This window comes from Amblyomma maculatum, chromosome 1 (genome assembly GCF_055883805.1).
Source record: "Amblyomma maculatum isolate TAMU_Amacu chromosome 1, ASM5588380v1, whole genome shotgun sequence".
Taxonomy (NCBI): domain Eukaryota; kingdom Metazoa; phylum Arthropoda; class Arachnida; order Ixodida; family Ixodidae; genus Amblyomma; species Amblyomma maculatum.
Genome location: NC_139344.1, coordinates 41,244,605 through 41,269,570, shown reverse-complemented (window position 1 = coordinate 41,269,570; position 24,966 = coordinate 41,244,605). Strand labels below are relative to the sequence as shown.

Sequence of the window (24,966 nt, the reverse complement as noted above, 5' to 3'; positions counted from 1 at the left end):
GAATTAGCCGTTTAATAGAGTTTCTTTGTGCAAGTGTTTGACCTCCCCCCCCCCCCCCCCTTCCTCTCCAGTCGACAGCTATGCTGTAATCGGTCTAAGGTCAGGACTGTCCATTCCACTGCTCGATTTGTTTCCCGCTTGAGCACCGGAGGTCCTTTAGAAGCATCGGGGTATATATTTGAACAGTGCATGATACGAAACCTAAAATTTTCCTAAGCCGTTTAGCGAACAAAATAAGAAGAGCAGTAAAGGAACTGCTGCTTGGTAAATGAGATGACTATAAAATGCAAGATATAAAGGAGATCTGAACCGCCAAGAAAGAAGACGTTTTTTCGGATTTGTGCGTACCCCAGAAAAAAAAAAATATATATATATATATATACACACACTCTTACTGAGAAGCAGCAGGAGCAGCAGAAGAAGAAGCGGAGAAAGCGAGGCGCGCGCAGACTGTTCCGGGGTTTTTCTGAGCCGTGTGCGTCCGTTCACCTGTATAAAAACCATTTCATCCGTTACATTTGGTGGAGGCGCTGGGTGCTGCACAAGCTGCGCCACTTCGACCCTTCTGCCGTGACTGAGGTCCACACTGACGCCAGTGGCGTCGGTCTTGGGGCGGTGCTTGTGCAGCTGCATAGTGGGGCTGAACACGTTGTCGCATATGCCAGCCGCACGTTGACAAAATGTGAACGGAACTGCACAGTTACCGAATTGGAGTGCCTCGCAGTTGTGTTCGCTGTGCACAAGTTCTAACCATACCTATATGGACGCTACTTCACCATAGTTACTGACCCCCATTCGCTATGCTGGCTCATTGGACTTCGCAATCCATCTGGTCGTCTGGCGCGCTGGGCATTGCGCCTTCAAGAATACAACTTTGGTGTCGCGTACAAGAGTGGACGACATCACAGTGATGCAGACTGCTTGTCACGGCTCCCATTGCCGACTTCCGTTAACGATGAAGACGGCTTCGACGGGTGTTTAGCCTCAATCGCGTAGACGTTTCCTTGTATGGCGACCTTTAGGCGAGAACAACGCAACGACCGGTCACTACAGCCTCTTATACAGGAGGCAGAAGGAAGAGCAGAGTCAACGCAGTTTACTATCGAAGATGGTGTTTTGTTCAAGAAGAACTACTCAGTTGACGGTGCTGCCCTCCTTTTGGTCGTCCCAAAAAGTCTCCGCGCACAAGTTTTGCATGCCATACACGATGACATTACCTCTTGACATCTAGGCTTCTGTCGTACCCTGCACCGAATTCGCCAGCGTTTTTATTGGCCACACATAAGACCACCAAGCAATACGTCGCGACATGTGAAAAATGCCAACGACTTAAGGCACGCACCACCACGCTGGCCGGACCTTTACAACCCGTCAAGCCACCTACCTCACCTTTTGAAAAGATTGGAACTGACCTGCTCGGTCCTTTTCCAAAGACTGTGGAGGGATGCCGCTGGGTTAGCGTCCGCGTTGACTATCTTACCAGATACTCGGAGACCACTGCTCTCGCTACCGCAAAAGCTGCTGACGTTTCGTCGTTTCTTTTGCATTCCGTTATTCTTCGCCACGGCGCACCCCATTTTATTATAAGTGATCGTGGTCGGCAATTCGCTGCTGATGTTGTGGAAGAGATGCTCCGACTTTGTGGTTCACACTACGGACACTCGACACCGTATCATCCGCAGACCAACGGTCTCACCGAGCGCACCAACCGCACCTTGACAACCATGCTGTCCATGTACGTCTCGTCTGACCATCGCAACTGGGATTCAGTGATACCGTATGTGACGTACGCCTATAACACTGCAAATCATGAAGTTACCGGCTATTCTCCTTTCTATTTACTCTATGCAAAGACTCCCCACGTTTTCTTAGACACCATCTTCCCATTTTCCCCCAACGACGATGCGTCTGTTTCCCAGATACTATGCCGTGCCGAAGAAGCCCGTCGTATAGCCCGCTTACGCGCACTGGCTTCTCAAAATCGCTCAAAAGAACACTACGATCTGCATCATCGTGCAGTTGCTTACTACCCTGGAGACTACGTCTGGCTAATTTGGACGCCTATTCGCAAGCGAGGATTATATGAGAAGTTCCTCTGCAAGTACGATGTTGGACCAACTGAATGACGTGAATTACGTTATCGCCAAAGTCACGACGGATAACCGCCGATCCCGCAAGACACAAGTTGTTCACGTGGCTCGCATGAAGCGCTGCCATGTTCGATCTACGTAATTTTCTCGAGGACGAGAATCGTTTGCGCGGGGGAAATTGTTACGCGGAGTAACAATTATAAAAACCTATTATACCAATTATAGGCGTAACCTATATAAAAACCATTTCATCCGTTACAATATATATATATATATGGGGGACACTCAAGCTCCGCCTTTAAGGGTATGACGCGATAGCGTAAGCTACCAGCCCACACATAAAGTATACCGCTCCAATCAAGCCGTATTAACGTGTCCGGGTAACGGGAATGCAAGGGCCCTGATTCTGATATCTCCCTCCTATGTGACAGGAGAGGCCCGAGTTGGCAGCTCCTACCAAACGTAACATCAGGCAGCCCTACATCCAGTGACTTCAGTCAGTGCGCGGCAATCTCAGCTGTAAGCTACCGCCTGCCAGCGTCACGCTCATGATATTTCGTTCACAACGCCAACGCCGGCGTCGACGCCTAATTCGCAGTGAGCTGAGCCTTTAACGCTATCTACTTAAACATAAAAAGGGGTGCATGTTGCCCTATCACTGTCCTTGTGCTGTTCTATGCCGGTGCACATTAAAGATCCCAAGCAAGATGAAATGAAACTAGAAGCCTTCGCTACAGTATCCCTCAAAGCCTGATCTGCTTCGGGACGTTAAATCCCACATACCATCTATAACCAGCAAACTTCTTTATCAGCTGCCCATAAGTGAGCGTCTGGTAAACGTCATCTAACGTTAACCCATGACACGGCATCTTCCCCTAAATCAGTAGCCTGTCCTGTTGCGTCACATCAGATTTGCACAAATCGCCGAGTATACTGGGGCGAGTAAAACTGATGGGTACTCAAAGGATACCTCGAGTCCCGTGCAAACAATCAGCCTAATGGCGCGAGCTCAGATGTTAGTAGTTATATAACAATCGCACGCATCGTGGAAAACACACTAACGCTCTTCTAAAAGATCGAACTCATGAAATATTTCCCAGAGCCATGAGGTTGACCTTTTTAATCGTGACCAAGCAACACAAACCTCTCAGCCTACTTAATTTCTCACTTAGCGCCCCTAAGCCCACGAGGAACGACCTACCCTAACCACTGGGTCATCATCAAGGTCATCACGGTACCTTTACTAAGATCTTCCCTTCGTCTCTTCGTCATCGATAAAACGGTTGTCATGCAGTCCCCTCTGCCAGCCGAAGCTGTATCCCCCCACCCCATTACGGGTATGACTTCACTGACTTGATAGCACAATTCGGGTGAATATGTCCACCAACTCGAGCTCATTCAAACGTAGTCCAGAATGAAGGCTCGTGGTTCCCAGACCCCGCTACTGTCCTCAAAAGGACAGGAATCGTGTGGCTAATTAACGTGCAAAAAGGTTGCTGGTTGTTTACTCATTAGCAACTTAATTAGGCGCAGAGCAGCACACAGGACAAGGAAAGTACAAGGGATGAACGCTATAAGTCCTCGTCTCTTCGTTTTCTCCGTTTTGATATTGGGATCTATTTGCTATGTTACAAATACTTATAATGCTACAAATGACTCCTAGTTAAAGGGATTGGCCTTATTCAGTCTACGTGGCAGGCGTATATTTATACAGACACAATACTAAGACGTGAAGCTCATGCAGCAGAACTTTTTCGTGGACTTGTAGCTATATACAAGGTCCAGTGGCGACCAAAGGCAAGAAAAAAGAAAACAAAAATGATCGGGTAAAGAGCATGACATAGCTCTGTACCCTGCATTTGTATTGTTTTGGACTCTTGTGTAATCTCATGGTAACTTGGCAAGAAGCTCGCATTGTCAGAACATTATGCATATACGAGAGCTTAGTGATTGCAGAACTCTTTCGCATTGTGGAGTTTCGAGCTAGGACACTACTCTCAAGTACAGTAGCCAAAAAATAGTACAGGTACTTACGATTGGATCGTGCCTTGTTCTGTGCTGCGCGTGACAGTACTGACACCATTTTGGGCCTGTTATTCCCTACCCAGTTATGTGTGGAACTCCCTGGGATGCCGGGCGAAGCTTCCGATGACTGCAAGCTCTTGGGTTCTATATATCGAGTGTTCCGCCACTCGGGGAAAATTTATAAAAAAAATTCATTCGGCTTAAACTCTCGCTTGTTTAGGCTCAAATTTCGCATGCACAAGAGAGGCTTTCGGTGGTAGGGTTTGTCTTAACGCGGTAGCTTTGAAGGACCCGTTATTCAGAACAGCAGGCATTGTTGGTGTCGTGAGTAAAAAATAAAGAAAATGACGGGCATGCCTCTATCGGGCAATAGTTGGCACTGTTAATTATTTCATTCGCAAACAAAAACAGAAACGAATTTAAAAGGGCAGGTGACGTGACCATGTGTGACCGGACACTGATTGTTCAGCGGGTTGTGTGACGTCACGCGATCACATGACATGGCCAAGATGGCAGGAGTTGCGAACTCAGGCAGCTCTTTCGAAATTCCCTTCCGGCACTCTCGAATCAGACTCGCTACCCGGAGGTCACTCAGGTACGTTTGTGCGGATTAGCTGAAGCGGGGGTTTATCTCTATGTCAGGTGGTACTCCACATACCATGGTACTTTACGACTGTATGCTAATCACTGCGTGGGAGATAATAGAGACACAAATCAAGCTATTCCGGAGTAGCGAAGCGCATGTATACGCGATCCACAAGAGTAGCCGCAGAAAGGGGTCACCAGCGCTGTCGCGCATACCCTTAAAGGCGGAGATCAAATTTTCCTCGAATGTCCCTCAAATCCTTAGTTTGGGTCGGGTACCTGCCTGAAGAGGCGCGAATAAATGGAAAGTCCGCATCGCGTGGGGTACGTGATGGCGGAAAAAAAAAAGAGCACGGCTCTGCGACAGCTGTGCGCCGGTCGCATCATCTTTCGCCCCAGAATGCTTAATTGAGTCTTCGTTTCACATTCAGCTCTTTTCTGCTTTTGTCATGCTGCTGGCACGTGCTGGCGCTGCCACATAGTTGTCGCGAAATCTTTTTTTTTTTTTTGTCCACCACCGTCGTCTGTGAGCGCTTAAACTACGCAAGTATAGAACAAACATTCCGTTAAATTTCACTAAAGAAGTCTGCCTGTTCGATTTGTGCGAAATCAATCATGCAACTCGTCATCAAAATAGAAAGAAAAAAAAAAAAAAAACCTCACTGGCAGACTCCTAAACGCCATCGTCAGATGTGTGTGAAGTGCGAGAGTTCTTTTGCCAGCATGCATGTCAAAAAAAGAAAAAGAAAAAAAAAGGCCTTCGAGCTGAAACATTCTCTCCTCGAGCAAAACGCACTTGTGCTTGTTATGTCAGTGCTGTCAGTTGTAAACATGTGAAATGAGAGCTGCTCACATGAATAAAAAGACAAAATAAACAATGACGTTTAGTAACTGGGATTAGTTTGGTTCGTTTTTGGAGTTTCACGTCCCAAAGCTATGAGAGAGACGCCGTAGTGGAAGCCGCCGTAAATTTCGACCACGTGCGGGCTTTCTGACGCGCACTAACACCGCACAGCATACGGGCCTTGCTTTTCGCCTCCATCGAAAAGCGGCCACCACGGCAGCCGGGAGTAACTGGGATGCATGGAATAATAATAATAATAATAATAATAATAATAATAATAATAATAATAATAATAATAATAATAATAATAATAATAATAATAATAATAATAATAATAATAATAATAATAATAATAATAATAATAATAATAATAATAATAATAATAATAATAATAATAATAATAATAATCGGTCCACAGGAAGGGAAAGGCGCAGTATCTGTCACACTTGCTTCTGGACACCTGAACCGCGCCGCAATAGAAAGGAGGAGTGTGGCAGCGAAAGTGGAAAGAGGAGCCGTAGTAGAGGGCTACAAAGTAATTTCGACCACCTGGGGATCTTTAACGTGCGCTGACATCGCACACAACACGGACGCCTCTTCGTTTCGCCTCCATCGAAACGCAGCAGCCGGCGGTTGGGATCGAACCCGGATACTCCGGCACAGTAATCGAGCGTCTTACCACTGCACTACAGAGGCGGGGCTGGGATGCATGAAATATCGCGAAAAAAAAAAATGAAATTCAATGCTGTTTTAAGAATTCCATGGCTGCTGAGCCCTAAGCGTTAAACTATACGTGTTCGCTATAGACGAAACGAGATACATACACCGAAAAGAAACGCACGGTTCGCTTAGTGCAAACACGTGAATTACACTGCTCGCGGACTACGACTATTTGTTCGTTCTGGACGCAGACAGAAAGCGGTGAAAGCTTTGACATGGCGAATGACTGGGGCCCGTTTTCCGGACATGCTATAGCGCAGCCCACGCACCATTTGTTATCCGTCATTTCTGGACTTTATTTAGTATGGGAAATGGTCATTGATAAAAGCAGGCTTAATTAGGTCTTTTAATGATCTCATATGCACATTTTGCGCGATCTCCTCGTTCACCAGACCATTAGGGCTATTTCCTCTCGCATAACTTTTGGCCCTCTTTATGGCGTGACGCGCACAACAGCGACAGTTGTGGGATGTCGCTGCACAGGCTTCAGTGCGAAGAGCTCGTGAAAAATGAGCGTGGGCGAAATACCGTGCGAATGCTAAACCCGCCGATTAAACCTGCAAGCATTTCGGCAGCGTGCAAAAGTCACGTGGCACGACCGAAATCAAAGATAACGAATCGACGCTGACGTGTGCACGTGTTAGAAACTTATCTGCAGTCGACACTTTGCGTTGCGATCAACAGCATCCTTTCGCTTGTGCCAACGCTCCTTACAGAGGGCTTAATTAGCACGGTTCCGCGCCTCACCCATGATATATCCAGGCTACTACGTACAAGCACCGCTGAAAACGCAATCATCATCGCGAAGACGAGTGAAGTTCTATTGGGTGCCAAGGATTCGACAAAAGGACACATGGACACCAGGGTCGGCTGCCGTGCAAGGCTTCGGGCGTCGTAATTCAATTCCTGTCAGTCTAATGAGCGTGTATATAGCGGGAGCTTCTGCGAGCGGTTCCAAAAGTTCCCAAACATGGGGAGGGTGAAGTACAATTTCTCCAGGAGCATACTGTCAGCCGCGGCGGACGTCGATTATTTAATTTATTGTAACAATTACCAACATAATCAATATGAACTAAATAACGCTGTTGTTTTATTACCAATGGCGAGCTCGTAGCCGCGGGCATGAGAATGCTACACCAGTTTTTTTTTTTTTTTTTTTTATAAGAATAAAAAGATATTCTCTAATGCACTGAACACGAACAAAATCGGTGCTGCTTTTCACACAAAACCGAAACTGAAGCCCCATCTAAACTCACGTCTGGCGGAGATGCGTTGCAGTCCCAACGGCACCAAATTCCAAGGGCAGTACCCGCTCTGTTGTACGCGGCATACACTTTATTTTGCTTCTCCGCTATTAGACACACGTGCCATGCAGTTGGCGACGGCTGTACTTTTTTGAGCACCAAGCGACAAGGTCTGTTCGGACTAGGCCATACATATGCGCCGAAGCACGACACCAATGGACGTTGCCTTTGCCTGCGTATTTCATGCGCTTATATATATAGTTCCGGCTTTTTCTTCGAGACAGCACTGGATTCCTTGGCGCCACAGAAATAAAATAGCTTGCGCTGGTTTCAAATGCTGATATGGCATCCTTTTGCTCCAAAAAAAAAAAAAAAGAATCACACTTTATACTGCGCTAATTGAGGAGATCATTAATGTAACGAAGTTAAATTGTAATTTATTTAGAATTATTTGTACGTCGACTGATACGATGGTCGTTGCTGAAAGTTTGTGTCCGTAACAAGTTCAGCTTTCTGAGACGCCTTTCAATAGTGAGGCAGCGAGCTGTAAGATGATGCTGATGGAAACGGTCGAATGGCACAAGTTGATGGCAATGGTATAAGCTTATGACGCGTGGGAAAAAAAAAAAAAATATCGTAATGTTTTTCCTACGCTCACACCGAGCGGTTAAAACTGCCATAGTAAACCATGCAATAAGATTCGTTTTTTTTTTTTGAAATAATGCTGCTATAGTATATCGTAAGATACTTTTTTTATGAATGTATTGATAGAAATGCTATAAGGTACAGATTCCTAGCAAAATTTTGATTCTGAAGTTTGTTATGCGCTTACAATGAGCAATTACGACAGTCATAGAAAAACAGTGGGGTGCGTTTTTAAAATAAATTGCAAAGAAAAAAAAAAACTACAAGCCTAACAAAGGGAGTATCCGTGCGGATAGACTGATTGGTATTACGAAGTTATACATTGTGTGAAAAAGGTACCTTGAGAAACCCTTTCCCAGAATCTCTTCGAAATTTCTGGGTACGGCAGATTGTCTTCGTATCACCGACTTCCCTATATTTAGAAATTTTCGAAATTGTTCGCTGAAATACACGGCTGCCTACAGGTTTCGAGGAACAAGCCACATGCCGACCGTTCATGACTGCCATCATGCGTGCACGTGCTGTTAGCGCTTGGCAGTGTTGCAAAGTGTCACAGCAGCTGGAACAGCATTACAGAAATTTTGTTGTGAAGCTAGTAACTGCATCCAATTTTCCAGATGTGCAGCGGCTTTAGAAAGTCGAACAGAAAGCAAGTGCAGAGATGAGGATCTTGTCCGCGGCTTGAGGACTTGCGAGGACATTTTTTTTTTTTTATTTGTCAGCTTTCGGCCAGCCCCGATAACTCGCGGCTAGTTAGAAGTTAACTAGTACCCTAGTCATTTTTTGCGTCTTTATTGATTTCGTGATTCTTTTGTTATGAGTTTGCTCAGTAATAGAATGCGTTGTATTTTTATCATTTTTATTATTTTTTTTTTTGCAAGTTGTCATCGGCATGATGATGTATGCTTTTATACTGTATCCCCCCTACAAAAATGCCCTCAACGGGTGCTGTAGGTACCATGTATAAATATATAAATAAATAAATAGTACATTGGAGACTTAACATTAAGCTCCTTCTCTCTCCAAGCTACACCCCGTATACACTCCCAACAGACCGATAATTTGCCACAACTGGTGACGGCAAGTAACCTGACGCGTCACGCGTTTAACAAATGCAGATATAAAATCTGCGGTCTTTTGAAGCTTTCTGGACGTCACTTCCAAATGGCTGTACGCAGACAGAGCTCTGCCTGCCTCACGCGGATGGGAAGCGAAATAGTTTAGTTGCTGCGTCTGCATGCGTAGCACGCGCAGATTAACGCGAAGTGATCCGCCGCTAATTGTAAAGCAGACTTCACGCAGTCAACACTCGGTATGCTTGTGAAGTACTCTGTGAGGGCCGGCAGCAGTCTGGGTGGAATTCGGTGTAGGAGCGAGCTAGTCTGAATGGGTGCCGAAAGTGCTGATGGTGATGTTTTCCTGAACGGCTCAGTGTTCCAAAGACGGTTATTGATTACAGGGCGGGCGTTTCGGTTGGCTAAACAGACCTCGGAGTGATGTATAAGGGGGGAGTGTCTATATACTAGTTTGTAGTCGCTAGACTAGTTTGGAGGCAACGCAGCCTACCTTCGACAAACTGAGACGCGAGGTACCTGCAGCAAGTGTAGACGCACCTAGCTGGTGAAGTAGGAGCATCGGCATCTCCGCGCCGTCTCTGTGCCGTACTCGGAGTGTCCTTCTTAAATGAGGCCAGGCCTTTTCGCACCTTAGGCTCGGGAGCTTTCTTCAGCCCACTCCGCAGGCGCCCGACCTCTGTCTCGTTGCTCTGGTCCTCGTAGCCATCCATTGTTCGATGCCGCTCTGGCCACTTCAGTTTTGCTTCGGACCGCGAGGGCTGGATGCAGTGCGCTCGAGAACTTCGCGACGTAATGATACGAACGACAGAGCGAGGTTTTCCTTGAACTAGAGTCCCAGTATTCAGTGGAACACTGTCCAGGCTCGGTACAGAACGAGAACAAGAAGCACGCGCTACCGAGAGCCTTTAGGATCGCGATGCTGATCGACCTGCTCACATGAGGAAAAGAAGACGACGAAGAAACGTGGCGCCTGAATTATTTATAGTAAAACAGGCTTAGCTTTAAACTGTCGTTGTGTACTTCATTTTTCTTTGCGCCAAATAAGTTTTCTCACAGTCTTCACTAGAACTATCAAAAAGAAAAGAAAAGAAAAAAAAGCAGGCAGCCTTGCTGGCAGGTTGGCAGTGCCTTAACATAGGCCGGTTATGTATCCGCAAAACTTTTCATAGAGGCACTAACATCATCCTCGCGCCTTCCTTTTCCCGCTGGAAATTATTTTCGTTAAAAAGGGAGCGATAGTTTCAGGTATCTTATACAATAAGAAGACATCAGAAACATTCAAAACTGGCCAACAGGAGGTCGGAGTGGTTGTTGTTGTCAGGATGCGCTTGCTTTTGAGGCCGGGATGCATGGCCGCAGGAAACAGGCCGCTCATTCACTTCTGCAGTTTTCAGTGCCCTACCCTACGATCGGTTTTTTTAATCATCCCTGCCAAGACGCATATTTCGGTTGTCGAGAAAAAGTCAAATTCGGTACTGCAGCTGTCGACGTGATTATTTATTTGCGGAAGAGTCATCGCCAGGGCGAATGAGGCGTAACGCATGGGCAGCGAAGAACAAAAGAGAGGGGAGGCAGTGCTGGTGTAAGGGGACCCAAACACTCCGAAGGCTTCCAGCTCGCCCCTTTATCGGAGAACGACTCAGTCGTCGATCGGCTCATTGTCTCTCACGCGCCGATATCGGGGTCCCCGAGGCCGAGAGCAACGTGTCGCGCTCTGGCGGGCTCGCTCAAAGAAACCCGGTCGCTGGATCACGCTCGCTGCTGCTTGCGTCGCGGCCACCAGGAGACGCCACTGGCGGCGGCACCCGTTCCATAAAAATTGCCCTCTCCGCGAAACCCGCCGTGCGAGAACGAAGACCTCGTCCGGCGGGCGCGGGAGGCCTGCTCACTTTTAAATTCGTCGTGTAACCTGGATCGCGAGCTTCGCTTGCTCCCAGCCGCGCCGCTGCCTCCGCCGGAGCACGCCGTGGGTCGGGCATCGCCATGTGGAACTACGTCTTCCTCTGTCTCCTCTTCCTCTTCCGGCTCATCGGAGGCCTGGACCGCGAGGAGTACGAGATCGGCGTTGGCATCGCCGACATCACTGGCCCGGCCGCTGAAATTGGAATGGTGAGCGTCGCAACCGTCTTCGGCTTTGCTTCCTCATTTCGCGAGGTGCCGCGAACACAACACGACGTGCTCGACTAGCACCAGCCGCGTCCACTGGCCTCGCGTAAACGCAGCAACTTTGAATACATTCACGCGTTGCTTATGTGCGGCTAAAGATTCCCAGAGGTGCAACGGCGCGCTCGGAGACCGCTCAGCTGTCTGCCGCCAATGAGTGCCCCTTCGATGCGCCAGCGCTCGCTTTATTCCCTTGTCTTTTTTGTCTTTCGTGTAGCTCATCTTCGCGACCTCATCTCGGGGCGGCAGCGTAAGTGAGCTCGCTGCCTGCAGCTCGCTTGTAGGCCGCTTCCTCCCTTACGCTGTCGCAACACCCGGTGGTACGTCCCTAGACAGCATACGCGAAAGCGCACACACTTTGGCTACAGCATCCCTTGTGGCTAAGAATAGGGAAGTGCGCCTCGAAGGGAGGCTGGCGCGAACCCACGAATTTAGCGATTAGATGGTCTGTTCACGTGGGGAAAAGTACGATATCATTTTGGGCACTTTGAACGAAGGATGAACACTGCTCTCTCTCTCCTTTTGACCTGTCCACTCATAGCAGTATTTGACTAACCACTATCTCTATCTCAGCTGCGCGGTAAAAAGCGTTGACAGCTCCAGTAGAGAATCGGACAATGTTCCTTTGTACCATTTTCTACCTGTGTAGAGCGTACTAGATTCTTCGTGCGTTCTCTCGATGTGTTCCCAGCGGAGCAGTCGTGAATCAGCTGTTGCGAACGCCCCGCCTACGCCTTGCACTGAACGCCTGTAGGCATGGAAGCTCCCAGCAGCCGGCGCGGAATGGTTCAGCTGAGGCCCTTTGGTTTCTGCACTGCGAATCTCGGTTCTCGAGCGCAGTGGAGTGCTTGCGATGGGAGAGCTGGCAGCTTAGCACGCCCTGGGCGCTGCGAACCACTCGTTTTCGCTCTTATTTATACACAATGGCGATCGAAGATTGCGAATGCGGCAGTTGCGTGGTCCACTCCAGCAGGTGTGCTCGCTGACTGAACGCTATCGGTTCCGACATCTCCTGCTGCGGGAGCTCGCGGTCCTCTTCTAACCGGCCAGCTTTCAACGAAAGAGGAAACGCCTCTGTCGTTATATATTTTGAATGGGGCAAAAGAAGCTTTATTCAAAGGTGCGCACTTTCCTCCGCGCCCTAATCTCTGGCCGCGGGAGGAAATGGAGCGTGCGAACACCAACAGGCGCCTAATTCGACAGGGCCAGCGAAAGGAGTAATGTGGCGGCCGCGAGCCGTAATACACACACGCGGTCCGAGTGACGCTCTCACTTTTGTCGGGCGCGAGGAAGAGGCCGCGCATAATCCGATCTGTCTCGGCACGGGCCGAGGCGAGCAGGAAAAAATGCGCCGCGCAGTTTCATAAACTCGGGACCGGTACCTATTTTTGGGGAGGGCTTGCTTAATTCTTGTTTGCTCCTTTAGCGGTGATTGCCTTTGTTTGCTCCCTGGCGGCGCCCTTCCTGGAAGGAAGTGCTTCCCATGTCCGCCTGTTACAGGGATCACGAGCGGCCGCCGCCGCGGCGTACTAAAGACCCCCGGTTGCTCCGATCCGGTGCGCGGATGTCGTATTCGGGGTTGCTGCCGCGCGACGACGCGGAAAGAAGATGCACCCGCCGCACTCCATTCCTTTATCTTCCACGGCTTTCGGCCGGGATTCGAACCGCGCACCGGCGACAATCGTTGCGTTGCTGCGGCTGAGGAGAGCTCTCTGGAAAGGGGAGTGAACGGCCGCACGCGGTGCCCTCTTTCTGCACGAGCGCTGCGTGGAACCGGGACGCGCCATGCATCATGACTGCATGGGAGACCGGTACACCGCGCGGAGCCTTCTGGCAGATATCGCGTCGCGTACTCGGCGATCTTGCGTGAAACATGAGTATAGGGTTGTCCTCTCTCTCGCGCGCATGCGTTTTCCTCTCTTTTTTGTCTTCATTTTCGGCCATACGCAGCCGTTTTACGCGCGGACGGCCACGGCGGCCGAGGTCGATGCCCCTCCGGAGGAACTGCAAGGTGAATCATGCTCCGCGTCTGTCGGCCGAAGTTTGCACTGGCACAACAATACCTATCTGCCGTCCTGCGTGCCTACCTAGGAGGCTGTCAGTGAACTTGCGTAAATTATGACAGCCAGGTAAAAATAAAAAAAAAAGAAGTTCAACAGGTCAGTTTGCAAGTTCATCGGCAGTGCACTGCTGGAATGCCTTGTTTGGCCAGCGTCAGTTAATGGTATGATATTGTCACGTGAAAGTATGGCATCGTAATTGTAGCACTCACTCTAGCTGTTTTGATGAGTTTTCGTTCTTTTAAGAAGCCCTCACACCGTTGACCTCTATTATTCGAACTTGCGAGGCCACACAAAAAAAAAAAAAAGAAAAAAAAAAAGAACGAAAAATGTTGCACGAAATATTTCACCCCCTGACAGTGTGAAAAACACGCATGAAGGCCGAACGCATACACCTCAGCTGAGCATCACGAATGGACATTAGCTGGCTAGAATGCCTGATTTTACATACGTTGAAAAACCTTGGCGCTGGCAGAATGTTTTACCCTGTCAGCTTCATGTAAAGTTGATCCACTGACATTCCTTGAGCACGGGGTAGGCCTGCTGTTCGGTCTTGCGCGTGCCATCAACTCTGTCTGCATTGCTCTCTCGTTCCGATAAGACAACTCCGAAAAGCCAACAGCGATAGCTAGCACGAGTCTGCAGCTTTTCATGGCCGAATATTTCTCGCGCACTCACGGAGCACCTAATTAACTTTGGTCGCCGCGAAAACATGTTGCTTGTCGTTGTTGTGTGAATATTCTTTTGCAGTAAAGAGGTACGTATATTAACCATTTTTCAATGTAAATTGCAGACAGTGAAGTGCTCCCGCATTCCAGACGTAGCTTTATTGAGCGTGAAAACATGTAGCTTATCTTCATTTTGCCAGGATTGCTCTACATGTCGTAAGCAACTATATATAAGCCATTGTCTAAACGAGTAAAAAAAAGAAGCAGTACGGACACTGATTGGTTCGGTTTGGCTTGTGTGGTTTAACCCAACAAGATAAGCAGGCGCTAGGGAGACGGCGTAAAGACAAGGTTAAGAGACGCCGTGGTGGAGGGCTCCGGAAACTTCGACCAACTGGGGTTTTTTTTTTTTTTTTTTTTTTTTTTTAACGTGCACTGACATCGCACACAATACGAGCACCTTGCTTTTCGCCTCCACCGAAAAGCAGCCACCGCAGCCTGGATTCGAACCCGCATTCTTGGGCACAGCAGTCGAGGGCTTATAACCTCTGCACCACCACGGCGGGGTACTACGGACACTGAAGTGGTCCTATACATTCCTGACGCTTCTGATCTTGCATCGTTCTTGAAGGAGTGGTTAATACGAATGAGGAAACATTGCACGCGTTCCGAGGAGAAACAATGAGCGGTGGCATGACAATAAATTTTGCCGAGACCAGCGCTTCTACTTTGGGGTCTTTGAAGGAAACAAAGAGGCGACGAAAGACGAACGTAGATTGCGAGGTCTTTGTACCATGTAGCTCCACTGGGGTTGTCGAAGCGGGTGTATTTTAATGAAACTTACATTGTGCGTTTTTCTTTCGTTCTTTATTACCCCAGCCATGTTTGGTAGCCATATGATGTTTCAATTCCGGCGCAACTCTATTCTAAACTTCGCCCTTTCCATGCCTTAGTAGATAGTTTCTAAAGGAACCACTGCATTGCCGACGCCCACAACGTTCCCTAGAAGTATATAAATATCCGCTTTCCGCCTCGCGAATGACTTTTTTTTTTTTTTAATTGCATTACGCTGCCATTAGCTATTCAGCACGCGCGAGACTGTTTTTCGTGGTAATGTCTTGTGATGTAATCGCTGAGAATCGTGTCACGCCGCGAACGCGCATCTGTTTTCCGTTTTCGCTGTTTAAAACCCAGCATAAAAACTGTTTGCTGTAGCAGAGGGAAGACATCCCAAGAACACGTCGTACTAGCTTAACAATGTGTTTTACTGCAATTCAGACTCATGGTTGAGTGGTATCTGCGCAAAAGGTACTGGCTAGCTGTGTAACTGCTCATTGGTCGTCTCTTGCAAGCTGCGTTCCGGTCGGCGCGAAGCACGTCGTTACTGTACAGCAGCAGGTTGCGCTGACGTCGGAGTCGTCTTTGCATGCAGTCCACGTCCTTTCAAGGCCTTTCTACCGGCCTGTTAGGACTGCGTTGTTAATCTCTCGCACTTTCGGGGCATCCGCTATCTGTGCATTTTGCAGTGCCGTCCACAGCTGGCTTTCGGACCGTAAGCCATTCAGGGGAGAAATGTTAGACGAGAGAAATAAAAGCCGCGCTATCAGGCGACGGAAGCGGCGGAGATGCCAACCCACCCAATAGCGTCCATGTGCCGGAAGAAAACGCCGTACGGCTTTCCGTGTGCTGGCTTCAAGCCGGAAGAGACGGCGCTTGCAAGAAGCTCGGCCCTCTCCTAACGCCGGCGTGGCCAGCATAACTACTGGGCGAATGTGTTCGGGTTCGATACGCATTGTTGATCGTGCTGGAAAAAATGCTTATCGTTAATTGGCCGAGCTCGCCTGTAAGGCCTGCGGGTTTCCGCCGGGAAAAACATTCCACACTGCCAGTACATATGCTGCTGTGAACGAGACTTGCTGACTCTTTGTTTTGCTTTGCGTTTCGTTTCACTTCATGCGGCATTGCGAGAATGCTATACCCGCTGCATTGCTCGCAGAGCACTCTATGTGGCACCGTGGATTCATCTTGCAGGGGACGCTGTGCATGACGGAATGCACCATGGGTGCACCACGATCCGCGCTCTGATTTACCATTCATCCAGGCCCCAACATACCGCTTGGGTGAAATGGTTTCGGAACACGCAGTCACAGTGGCTGCGTGTGTTGCGTGTAGAGTAGCTTCCATTTGGACGCCGTCTTATCTAACTTCATTCTCCGAGCTCACTAGAGAATGTTCGAGCTTCTGATGTTTTTTAGGCTGTTTACGTTTGCCGATGTGTGGTTTGGGTGACGGCAGGAACCAATAGGAGCTTACGCGTTTAGGAGGAACCAATAGGTTGCATTGTACATGCGCAAGATCGCGTACACACAAAGACAGAGCGTAGCATTATATACAGAGGAAGCTGGCTGTTAAATGTGCACCGCTATAGCTTTCAGACAGAGAAGCACGGAAGAAAGCGTAGAGTCTTTCTTCCTGGTTGCTGGTGTCGATGTAGGCCTGCAGCGCGTAGCCAACTTTCCGGGACGCCTATACCAGCTAGCGCTTGTAGCGGTTTTGACATGAAGTTTACGTCTTTTTTTCTAATCGCAGCAAGTTGCTAACCGTGAAGACAAAGTGTCGTAACTGTCGCGAAGAACTTTTTTTTATTTACTTTTTTTAAAAGGAGTCATACGTACCGCAGACGACCGCTGTAGCTGTACACCTTTCTACTCAGAAGAGCTCTTGAACTCAAACGAGATAAGATAAGATACGAAACGAGATAGCGACCTGCGAAAGCGTTCTTATTTTCGCGCCTTTTTTTTAAAGCAAGGGATCGTGGAAGAGGGGCAAAGAAAAAGGACTTAACAGAATGTTATTGACACTTGTCTACCAATTGGGTTAAAACTAGTGCCGAGCATGCGCGCTACGAGAAGCCCTTTCACGGTGAGGGCGCATACTTACGTCCAAACACCCAGCAGAGTGACCGGATGGTCCAATTCGCTTGTTCCTCAGCTTGCTGGGTCTAGTCGAGGAAACCTCGCGGTATGGAAGGACGATCAGTGGTGGGTGAGCCACTTTTCTTTTGACTTAGGTCTGGACTTCGCAACTTGCAGCAGCCGCTTAGACACTTGGACAGCCTTCTTTAAGGACGCACTAAAAAGAAATCAACTCTATCCAATTACTGTCATTTGTAAATGTTGATTCTCTGACTTTCATCGCTCAGGAGGTTGGGTTCGAAAGCCTTTTAGCCATTTGCTTCAAACTCATGACGTATTCACAAAAGGAACGGGTTGCCACCATTTTGAAGTTGATAGTAATGTAACGTATAGCCTCTGAGATCTGTACTGAGAAATTTCCATTGACTCATTCGGTGATATAGCGGAGCGGCAGATGTATTTGTGTGTGTGTGTGTGTGGGGGGGGGGGGGTCACTTGGTGATCAGAACGTGGTTACACCCTGTTGATACAGGCCAATTACTTCTACTTGTCCTCGAGGCATGAGGCACACTTATGACCTACCACAGAACGCTGTAAACCTAAACTGCAAAATCGTTTTTTTTTTTTTTTTTTTTTTTTTTTTTTTCAAATTGCGTTGAAAGACATGACCTTTTTGGGCTAAAACGAGCGTTTCTTCTCTGGGACTCGTATGCAGAAAGCGCATGCAGAAAGCAATGTTTCACAAAAGAGGGCGGTTGGTGCCATGTTTCCCGCCACTTTATTTATTTGTTTATTGCCGATAGATTTTATCTTCGATAGTTACGTTAATTTGCCTGTCTTTTTAATTCATTGCGTCACGCGTATTTTTGAAGCTCGAAATTATTTTTGAATCCTCTTTGTTTTCATCCTGGTGCTTTACTATTACCGTTTCCAGCTCGCTTGGCAGTTGACGCACGTGGAAATTGTGCTGGCGTTTGACGTTTACACTTTAAAATCAACTAACTGGCTCTTTTGTGGCCTGGGTATACTATTGAGCGAAAAAGCATTTTTTTATTTAAATTATAAATAGAGCCTGTAACGTTGATAGTGCTTCTCAGTTATAAGGAGAGAGAAAAATTATGCATGCACAGCATTAAGATTTAAATGCATTGCCATATATGTGGTGAGAGTTTACACTTAAGGTTTGTATTGAACGTGTATTTACAATTCTATTATACTGTTTTACCTTTTAACCTAAACGGTCCTTTCTCCCTGTCACTCACCTCTTTGATTTCTCCTACCTGTCTCCTTGCTATCCCTTTATTTCCGCCGCCCCAGTTCAGGTGCTTCAGCTCATTTCGAAAGCAGATACCGCGGGGCAGACAAAAAATCTTTTTCCTTCCTTTATTATTTTTATTTTATTCTATAATAAAACCACTTATTACTACTACTTCTTCGTACATCTACTGAACGTTAGTCACACAAACATTAATTACAGGCACGCTTTTACTTGCTTATGCGGATGAATCTCAAGATGCGCGTAGGTCACACCGGAGGCGCCTTTGAAATCGGCCGGCTATAGCGGCTGCTGTATTTTAGCTAAAACTAAGAAACCATTGCTATCAAGAGCACTCCAAACGCGTAGCTTCGTTGAAACTGTGCTGAGCTTGCCAGGAGGGGCGCTCGCAAAATATTTTGCTGCAAGCAGCGTCTTGCATAACCTTTCTCACGCGCCTTTCCCGCGGAACCTCTCAACGCACTACCTGCGAGCAGCGGCAGCACGCTCGAATGCGTCTCCTTTCAAGGTCCGCTCGGTCTCACGACGCTACAAAGATCGCGCGCTTTTCTCGAAGCTCATCAAGCGCTGTCGTTGACGGTCGAACGCGTCATAAAATGCGCCAAAGCGACTATGTGGCCTCCAGTTGGAGTAGCTGAAAAACAAAAAAAAAAAAAAAAAAAAGAGAAAAAGGTATCGCGGAATTCTCCTGGCAGTGGAAAGAAAGAACGAGAGAGACAGCGTTTTTTAAGACGGGACTTGTATTCCCAACTGCAGCTCAAAACGCCTACAGTGTCCTAGGGGGGCTATTTCATGCTTGCTTCGTCTAGTGTAATGAAAACACCTCTCTGCCTGAGTCAAGTTGCCCGTGACCAGAACTTTGTCGTTGAATGACGATAGCTGGGTCAGTTGGTTCTACTTACACGAAGTGCATAGGGCAGAAAAATGAAGATGACAGAAACAGGAGACAAGACAGGCTCAAACTTTCAACAAAAGGTTTATACATTTAACATTTCTGTTTTAATAAGCCTTCATTTGGAGGTAGCGCCTGTCCTCTCCCCTGTGTCTCTCGCCTTCGTTTTCGTGCGCCTTTAGATCCTGTCTAGGCGCATTTCGTGTTTTCAAGTGTGTTATTGTACTGTTAACGCGGGTATATTCATCTACGCGACAAGACCGTTTGAGGACTAATATGACCCTCTTTTTCCCTGGCTTAACGTCACACTCAGACGATTTCAGTGACGAACAACTTAAGGTCCTGAGAATTGCTGGGAGCTATAAACAAGCAACATAATTGCGAATGGCATAAACTCTAGCGAACAATAGGTACATGGTATTTTACACTCGCGGCTTCTCGAGCATCAGCATCACCACCAGCCAGTCTATACCCACTGTAGGGCAAAGGCATCTCCGATATTACTCCATTAACCCTGTCCTGTGCTAGCTGCATCCACTTGACCCCTGCGAACTTCTTAAACTCATCCGCCCACCTAACTTTTTGCCGCAACCCGCTTTCATTTCCGCTAGAATGTCATTAACTCGAGTTACTTCTTTGACCCACTATGCACGCTTCATATCTCTTAACGTTACACCTACCATTTTCCGTTCCATAGATCTCTGCGTTGTCCTCAACTTAAGTAGATCCCTTTTCGTTAGCCTCCATGTTTCGGCCCCATAGGTGAGTACAGGTAACTGTTGTATACTTACCTGTTGTAAGATGCAACTGTTGTATACTTAACTCTTGAGCGAAACCGGTAAGCTACTAGTCATAATTTGAGAGTACTTGCTAAATGGGCTCCATCCGAATCTTATTCGCCAAGTTATTTCCTTTTCATGGTCCGCATCTGCGGTTACTACCTGTCCTAAGTAGGCACATTCGCCTACTACTTCCAGTACTTCGCTACCTAATGTAAACTGCTGTTCCTTTCCGAGGCTGCTGAACATTACCTTAGTCTTCTGCATATTGATTTTCAAGCCAACCTTTCTACTTTTCCTGTCTAGGTCATCAATCATTATTTGCAGTTCATCCCCCGAGTTGCTTAGCAAGGCAATGTCATCAGCAAATCGCAGATTACTGAGGTATTATCCATCTACCCTTATCCCTAACTGCTCCCATTCCAAGTCTCTGAATACTTCCTCTAAGCAAGCTGTGAATAGTACTGGGGAGATTGTGTCTCCTTGCCTAACACCTTTCTTTATGGGAATTTTGTTACTTTCTTTATGCAGAACCATGGTTGCTGCGCAGCCACTGTAGACAGCATCCGTTACTTTCACATATGCCTCATTTACACCCTGGTTTCGCAATGCCTGCATGACTGTCGAGGTTTCGACTTAGTGAACAGCTTTTTTGCAATCATTGAATGCTATGTACTGTAAACGTGCATGATTTCCCAACTATTTTCACACCTACGACTTGCTGGGGCTGCTGCATTCAAACTGTTGCATATTTCTTGAAGGCCTCTTGTTTTTCATGCATTTTCCTTAGAGGGTATGCCAATCAGGAAATCGAATTTTAGTGGAGAGAACGCCCGGCCAGCACCAGCATTCTTCCGGGTAACAGACAGCTCAGCTCACGCCGTTACGTAATGTGCAGCATCATTTTGAATGAGGACCTATACCGTCTATTGGGAATCGCGGTTTTAAAATTGGACATACAGTGAGACATCTCTGCCTCTGAAGAAGAACCGTAGGTTTGGGCTAGTTGGTGATCAATCATGTTTAAGCAACAGCGCTAGAGGACAAATAGTGGAGCAAGAAGGCACACACGGCGGCGCTGAATTTACAACTTTCATTTATTGGGGAAACACGCATTTTATCATTTTATACTCCATTCAAATCTGCGCACATGCACAACGTTAAAAACATGCGTCAATCCCAGACGTACTTAGCAAGGATAAAATCACTCCAAAAGCACACGTGTGTACACTGAGCCATATATCCATCGTGTATTAGGCTCATTTCCCTGGCTGTGAAAGTCACGGAAGGTGTGCTGACACGCTCGTCTGTTTTCCTGATTATATGGAATGCCTCAGCCAGCTCCCCTACTGCGTCGCGGTCATTATACACAAACAACACTTCTGTATCTACAAAGAACGGAATGCATTTACAAGAAAAACAATGTTCGGCTAGGTTTGCGGCTTGTTGGTCTAATGAGTTTGCAATGCTCCATAAGCCTAACGTTGATACATCGGCCAGTTTCGCCGATGTACGTTAGGTCACAAGCACGGAGCATTGTAACTCATTAGACAAACAAGCCACAAGCCTAACCAAACATTGCTTTTCTTGTAAATGTATTCCGTTGTTTGTAGATACAGAAGTGTTGTTTGTGCATAGTGACCGGCGCACAAGGGAGTTGGCTCTGTCTTAACGTCTGGGCACGCACTTACTACCGATGGCCCGTAATCAGCATGTCCACCTCCTGGCGACCGAGAAAAAAAAAATCGTGCCACCAAAACGTGCGTGAAATGAAGTTTCACGCGGCTTGAGCGGAAAGGCGGGGGACGGAGTACGCGTTCGTTAGTCGTGCAGCGCACTCTCAACCCCTTCCTCCTTCTCGCTCTCCTACTGTCGCAGTATCCGGCTTGACCATTTGGAGGTACAACTAACCTGTCCTTGTTAGTACTTGCTGGGGAGCAGTGGAGCTCGCATTAGAAAACAGAGCTGTTTTTCATTTATAAGGGTCATGGAGGGAGGCATATAGGGCCCTGTGTCGAACACATGCGACGGGATCGTTGAAGTGGGCTTGCTCTGAAGGGCTGAGATTAACGGGGCGCTCTCGGACCGACCCGACGCTGATACCAAGCGGCGTAATAATGGCCCCACTCGTGCTACGCTGCCAAATTAGCTTACGCTGTTACATTCGAGATATGTGGCGTCCCCAGTCGCATGCACTGAGAGGGGATGCGATGGGCATATCTATGTGGCTCTACAGCCTGTGGAGGCGAAAGGACGATGTACAGTCATGCGGAAGCTGACCTGTACCGATGGGCAAAGTTACCGGCACCTCCTTTCAACTGCATGTCCAGCACCATGAGATATGAACAACGCCAAGAGAACACAGACAACTATAATAGCGCTGATGGATAGGCGAGTCCAGGGGCGGGTCACTGCTATATACGTATACGTATATCTTTAACGCGAGGCATCGAAGGTGCCGTTCCCCAGGTAATCCGGTGTCGGCTTTGTCGTCGTTGCGAACGAAATATCACGAATATACGGCAGGTGATAGTCAGCGGCCGTACTCAGACTGGTGGTCGGGCTGTCCGACTTCACGACACCATATGACATGGCCAAATTGGCAGGCTTTGCCAACTCGAACTTCGCCTTTGATGAGATGGGAAGGTGAGATCGAAATCCAGCCCTCCGGGACCATCGCATCCCAGGTTAGGGGCGCTGCCCCTATAGGCCACACAGGCACGTTCGTATACCTCTCGATTGAAGCGTGTTTTATGTCTATATGCCGGGTGGCCTTTCCTACAACCTGGTAGCTTATGACTGTATGCCAATGAGCATTTCCGGGATAATAAAGACACAAATTAAAAGATTGCTAATCTACGTGTAGCGGAATACGTGAGTGAGGATTGGCAAGGGAATTCGTCCGTATGTGCTCCTTAATTCTTTTAAAATTGCGTTTCGGTTTTGTTGCTTATTTTCGTAGATCGGCTTATTAACAAGCGTTATCACCGCGATATCGCTCTGCTCGAAATGAGGCGCAGCCTCGATCACGCTACTTTCTACCTCGTTCTTACTTCAGACTTTTGTAGCAGCACGGAACCACCTCGATCGTCGTTTCGTAACTTCAGGTTAGCTTGGCCACGAGGGTGCAGAAACAGTTTTTAGTTTCTCTTTCAACGTTTCGGTAATGGAGCGAAATTTCTTCCTCACGGGATTACGCGTCGAAGCTGAAGCTTCGCGAATACTGCGTTATGTTTTTTTTTTTTTTTTTTTTTTTTTTTTTTTTTTTTTTCACACTAAGATGCAACGTATAGAAACGAACAACTTGCGTAGCCACTTATTTTACCGAATGAAGCGCCAAAACTCGAAATATAAGCCCCCCCCCCCCAAAAAAAAAAAAAAAAAAAAAAACTAAAGCTATAAAGTTTTACACAAAGTCATTTATAGGCTCGAATCTGCCGCACGTTTGACTCGAATAAAAGCCCTAAAGTGGGAAGCGCCTTGTCTAGAGATCACTCTCGCACTCTTGGTCGTTGGCGAGGAAATGAACGGATGTGTGAGCCAACAGAAGCAGGCCAAACGGGACATGTGGCCCGAGGCACCCGCTGCACCACTTGCGTGCGCGGCTAGATAACGATCGCGATTCGAATCCGGCCAGGGTTTCAACGCAGCTGAGCGAGCCTCGCGTCCTCCGGGAAATGTGGCGAGACGCGCAGCTGCGAGGCGGTGTTCCGCAACCTCAACCCTTCCGCCGTACACCCTGTTCGCGACTTATTCACCGCATGCGCTCCTTCGGCCTGGTTTTATCATCGTTGACGCTCGTGTGACACAGATGCCCTTCTGGCGTTTCGATGTGGCTAACCCGAATGTAACAGCTGCCCCCGCACCTGAAGCCGAAGTACGCTAGTTACCTGTGCGCATGCCTTTATGCTCGCGATAGCATTGTTTCACCTACATCAGAATGAATTTGTGTTGAAGGTAAAAAAAAAAAAAAAGAAAAAAGAAAAAAAAGAAAAAAAAAAACGACTTTGCAACGCGAGAACTGTTCTCAGCAGCTCCGTCGCCGCAGCTCAAAGAGCACCCCCATGCATGCTGAATCATCCCAGGCGGTGCACGATGCTCAAATGGTCTCGGTAAACTGCAGAAACGGCGAAATGGCGCAAGGCGCGCGTTCTATAATAGGCTTTCGGTGCATCAGACTGGCGGGGCACTGGTCACCACTTTATTTATTTTTTTTTTCGCACGAACAATTCGCTGAGAACAATCGCCTATTATACCCTTATATAAACGGTATAAACGTGTGATTTATGCGACATGGATAGCTTCTTGTTCGCTATATATATTCATATATAGCTATGGTCGACGCAGAATTCCCTTATGCTTTTTTTTTTTTTTCATAACGTTGCTTTTATTGCCTCAGGGCATAATGACATATGTAAAGAAATTATTCGTCGTTTTAATACCGTGCCTTTCCTGGAAAGGCCTCTGACATTCACGTCATGCACTGCATGGCGTGAACGCGTCGAGCATAGCTATATATATATATATATATATATATATAGCTATGCTCGACGCAGAATTCATGATTCCTTTACTGTTCGTTGTTTTAATACTGTGCCTTTCATGGAAAGGCCTCTGACGTTCACGCCATGTACTACTCAGAAGTCCCCCCCCCCCCCCCCCCCCCTTTTGTTTAATGCAACCGCTGAAGTGCATCTATTCAACGCGCACACTCCAACGGCTGCACTGCGAAGAAATATTTGTGTTAGGTCTAGCTCAACCAGTTTCCTTATAAAATATTTATATATACAGTGCTAGTTCAAGCTTCTTTATAAAAATACTGCTTAATATGATTACGCTGTGAATTGAGCCAAAAGATGACAATTATAACATTCACTGTCTGCAACCGAGAGCAGTGGGGTGCTTCTTGAACGCAAGCAAGTAAATGTTACTAGCAGACTTCTGTCACATGCGCCGATCCGACAGCTTTCTTTCCTTGTGTTCC

The 24,966-nt window shown here is 47.5% G+C and overlaps 1 protein-coding gene across 1 annotated transcript in view; it reads left to right on the top strand.

The window, feature by feature from the left end:
• Positions 1 to 11,074: 11,074 nt before the first annotated feature.
• The window catches only part of CDase (neutral ceramidase), an 88,858-nt gene continuing 74,966 nt past the window's right edge, over positions 11,075 to 24,966 (top strand). Inside the window, exon 1 of the mRNA XM_084587996.1 lies at positions 11,075 to 11,338. Coding sequence (XP_084444122.1) covers positions 11,213 to 11,338 — 126 coding nt within the window. The 5' untranslated portion in view covers positions 11,075 to 11,212. The remainder of the gene's footprint in view (positions 11,339 to 24,966) is intronic.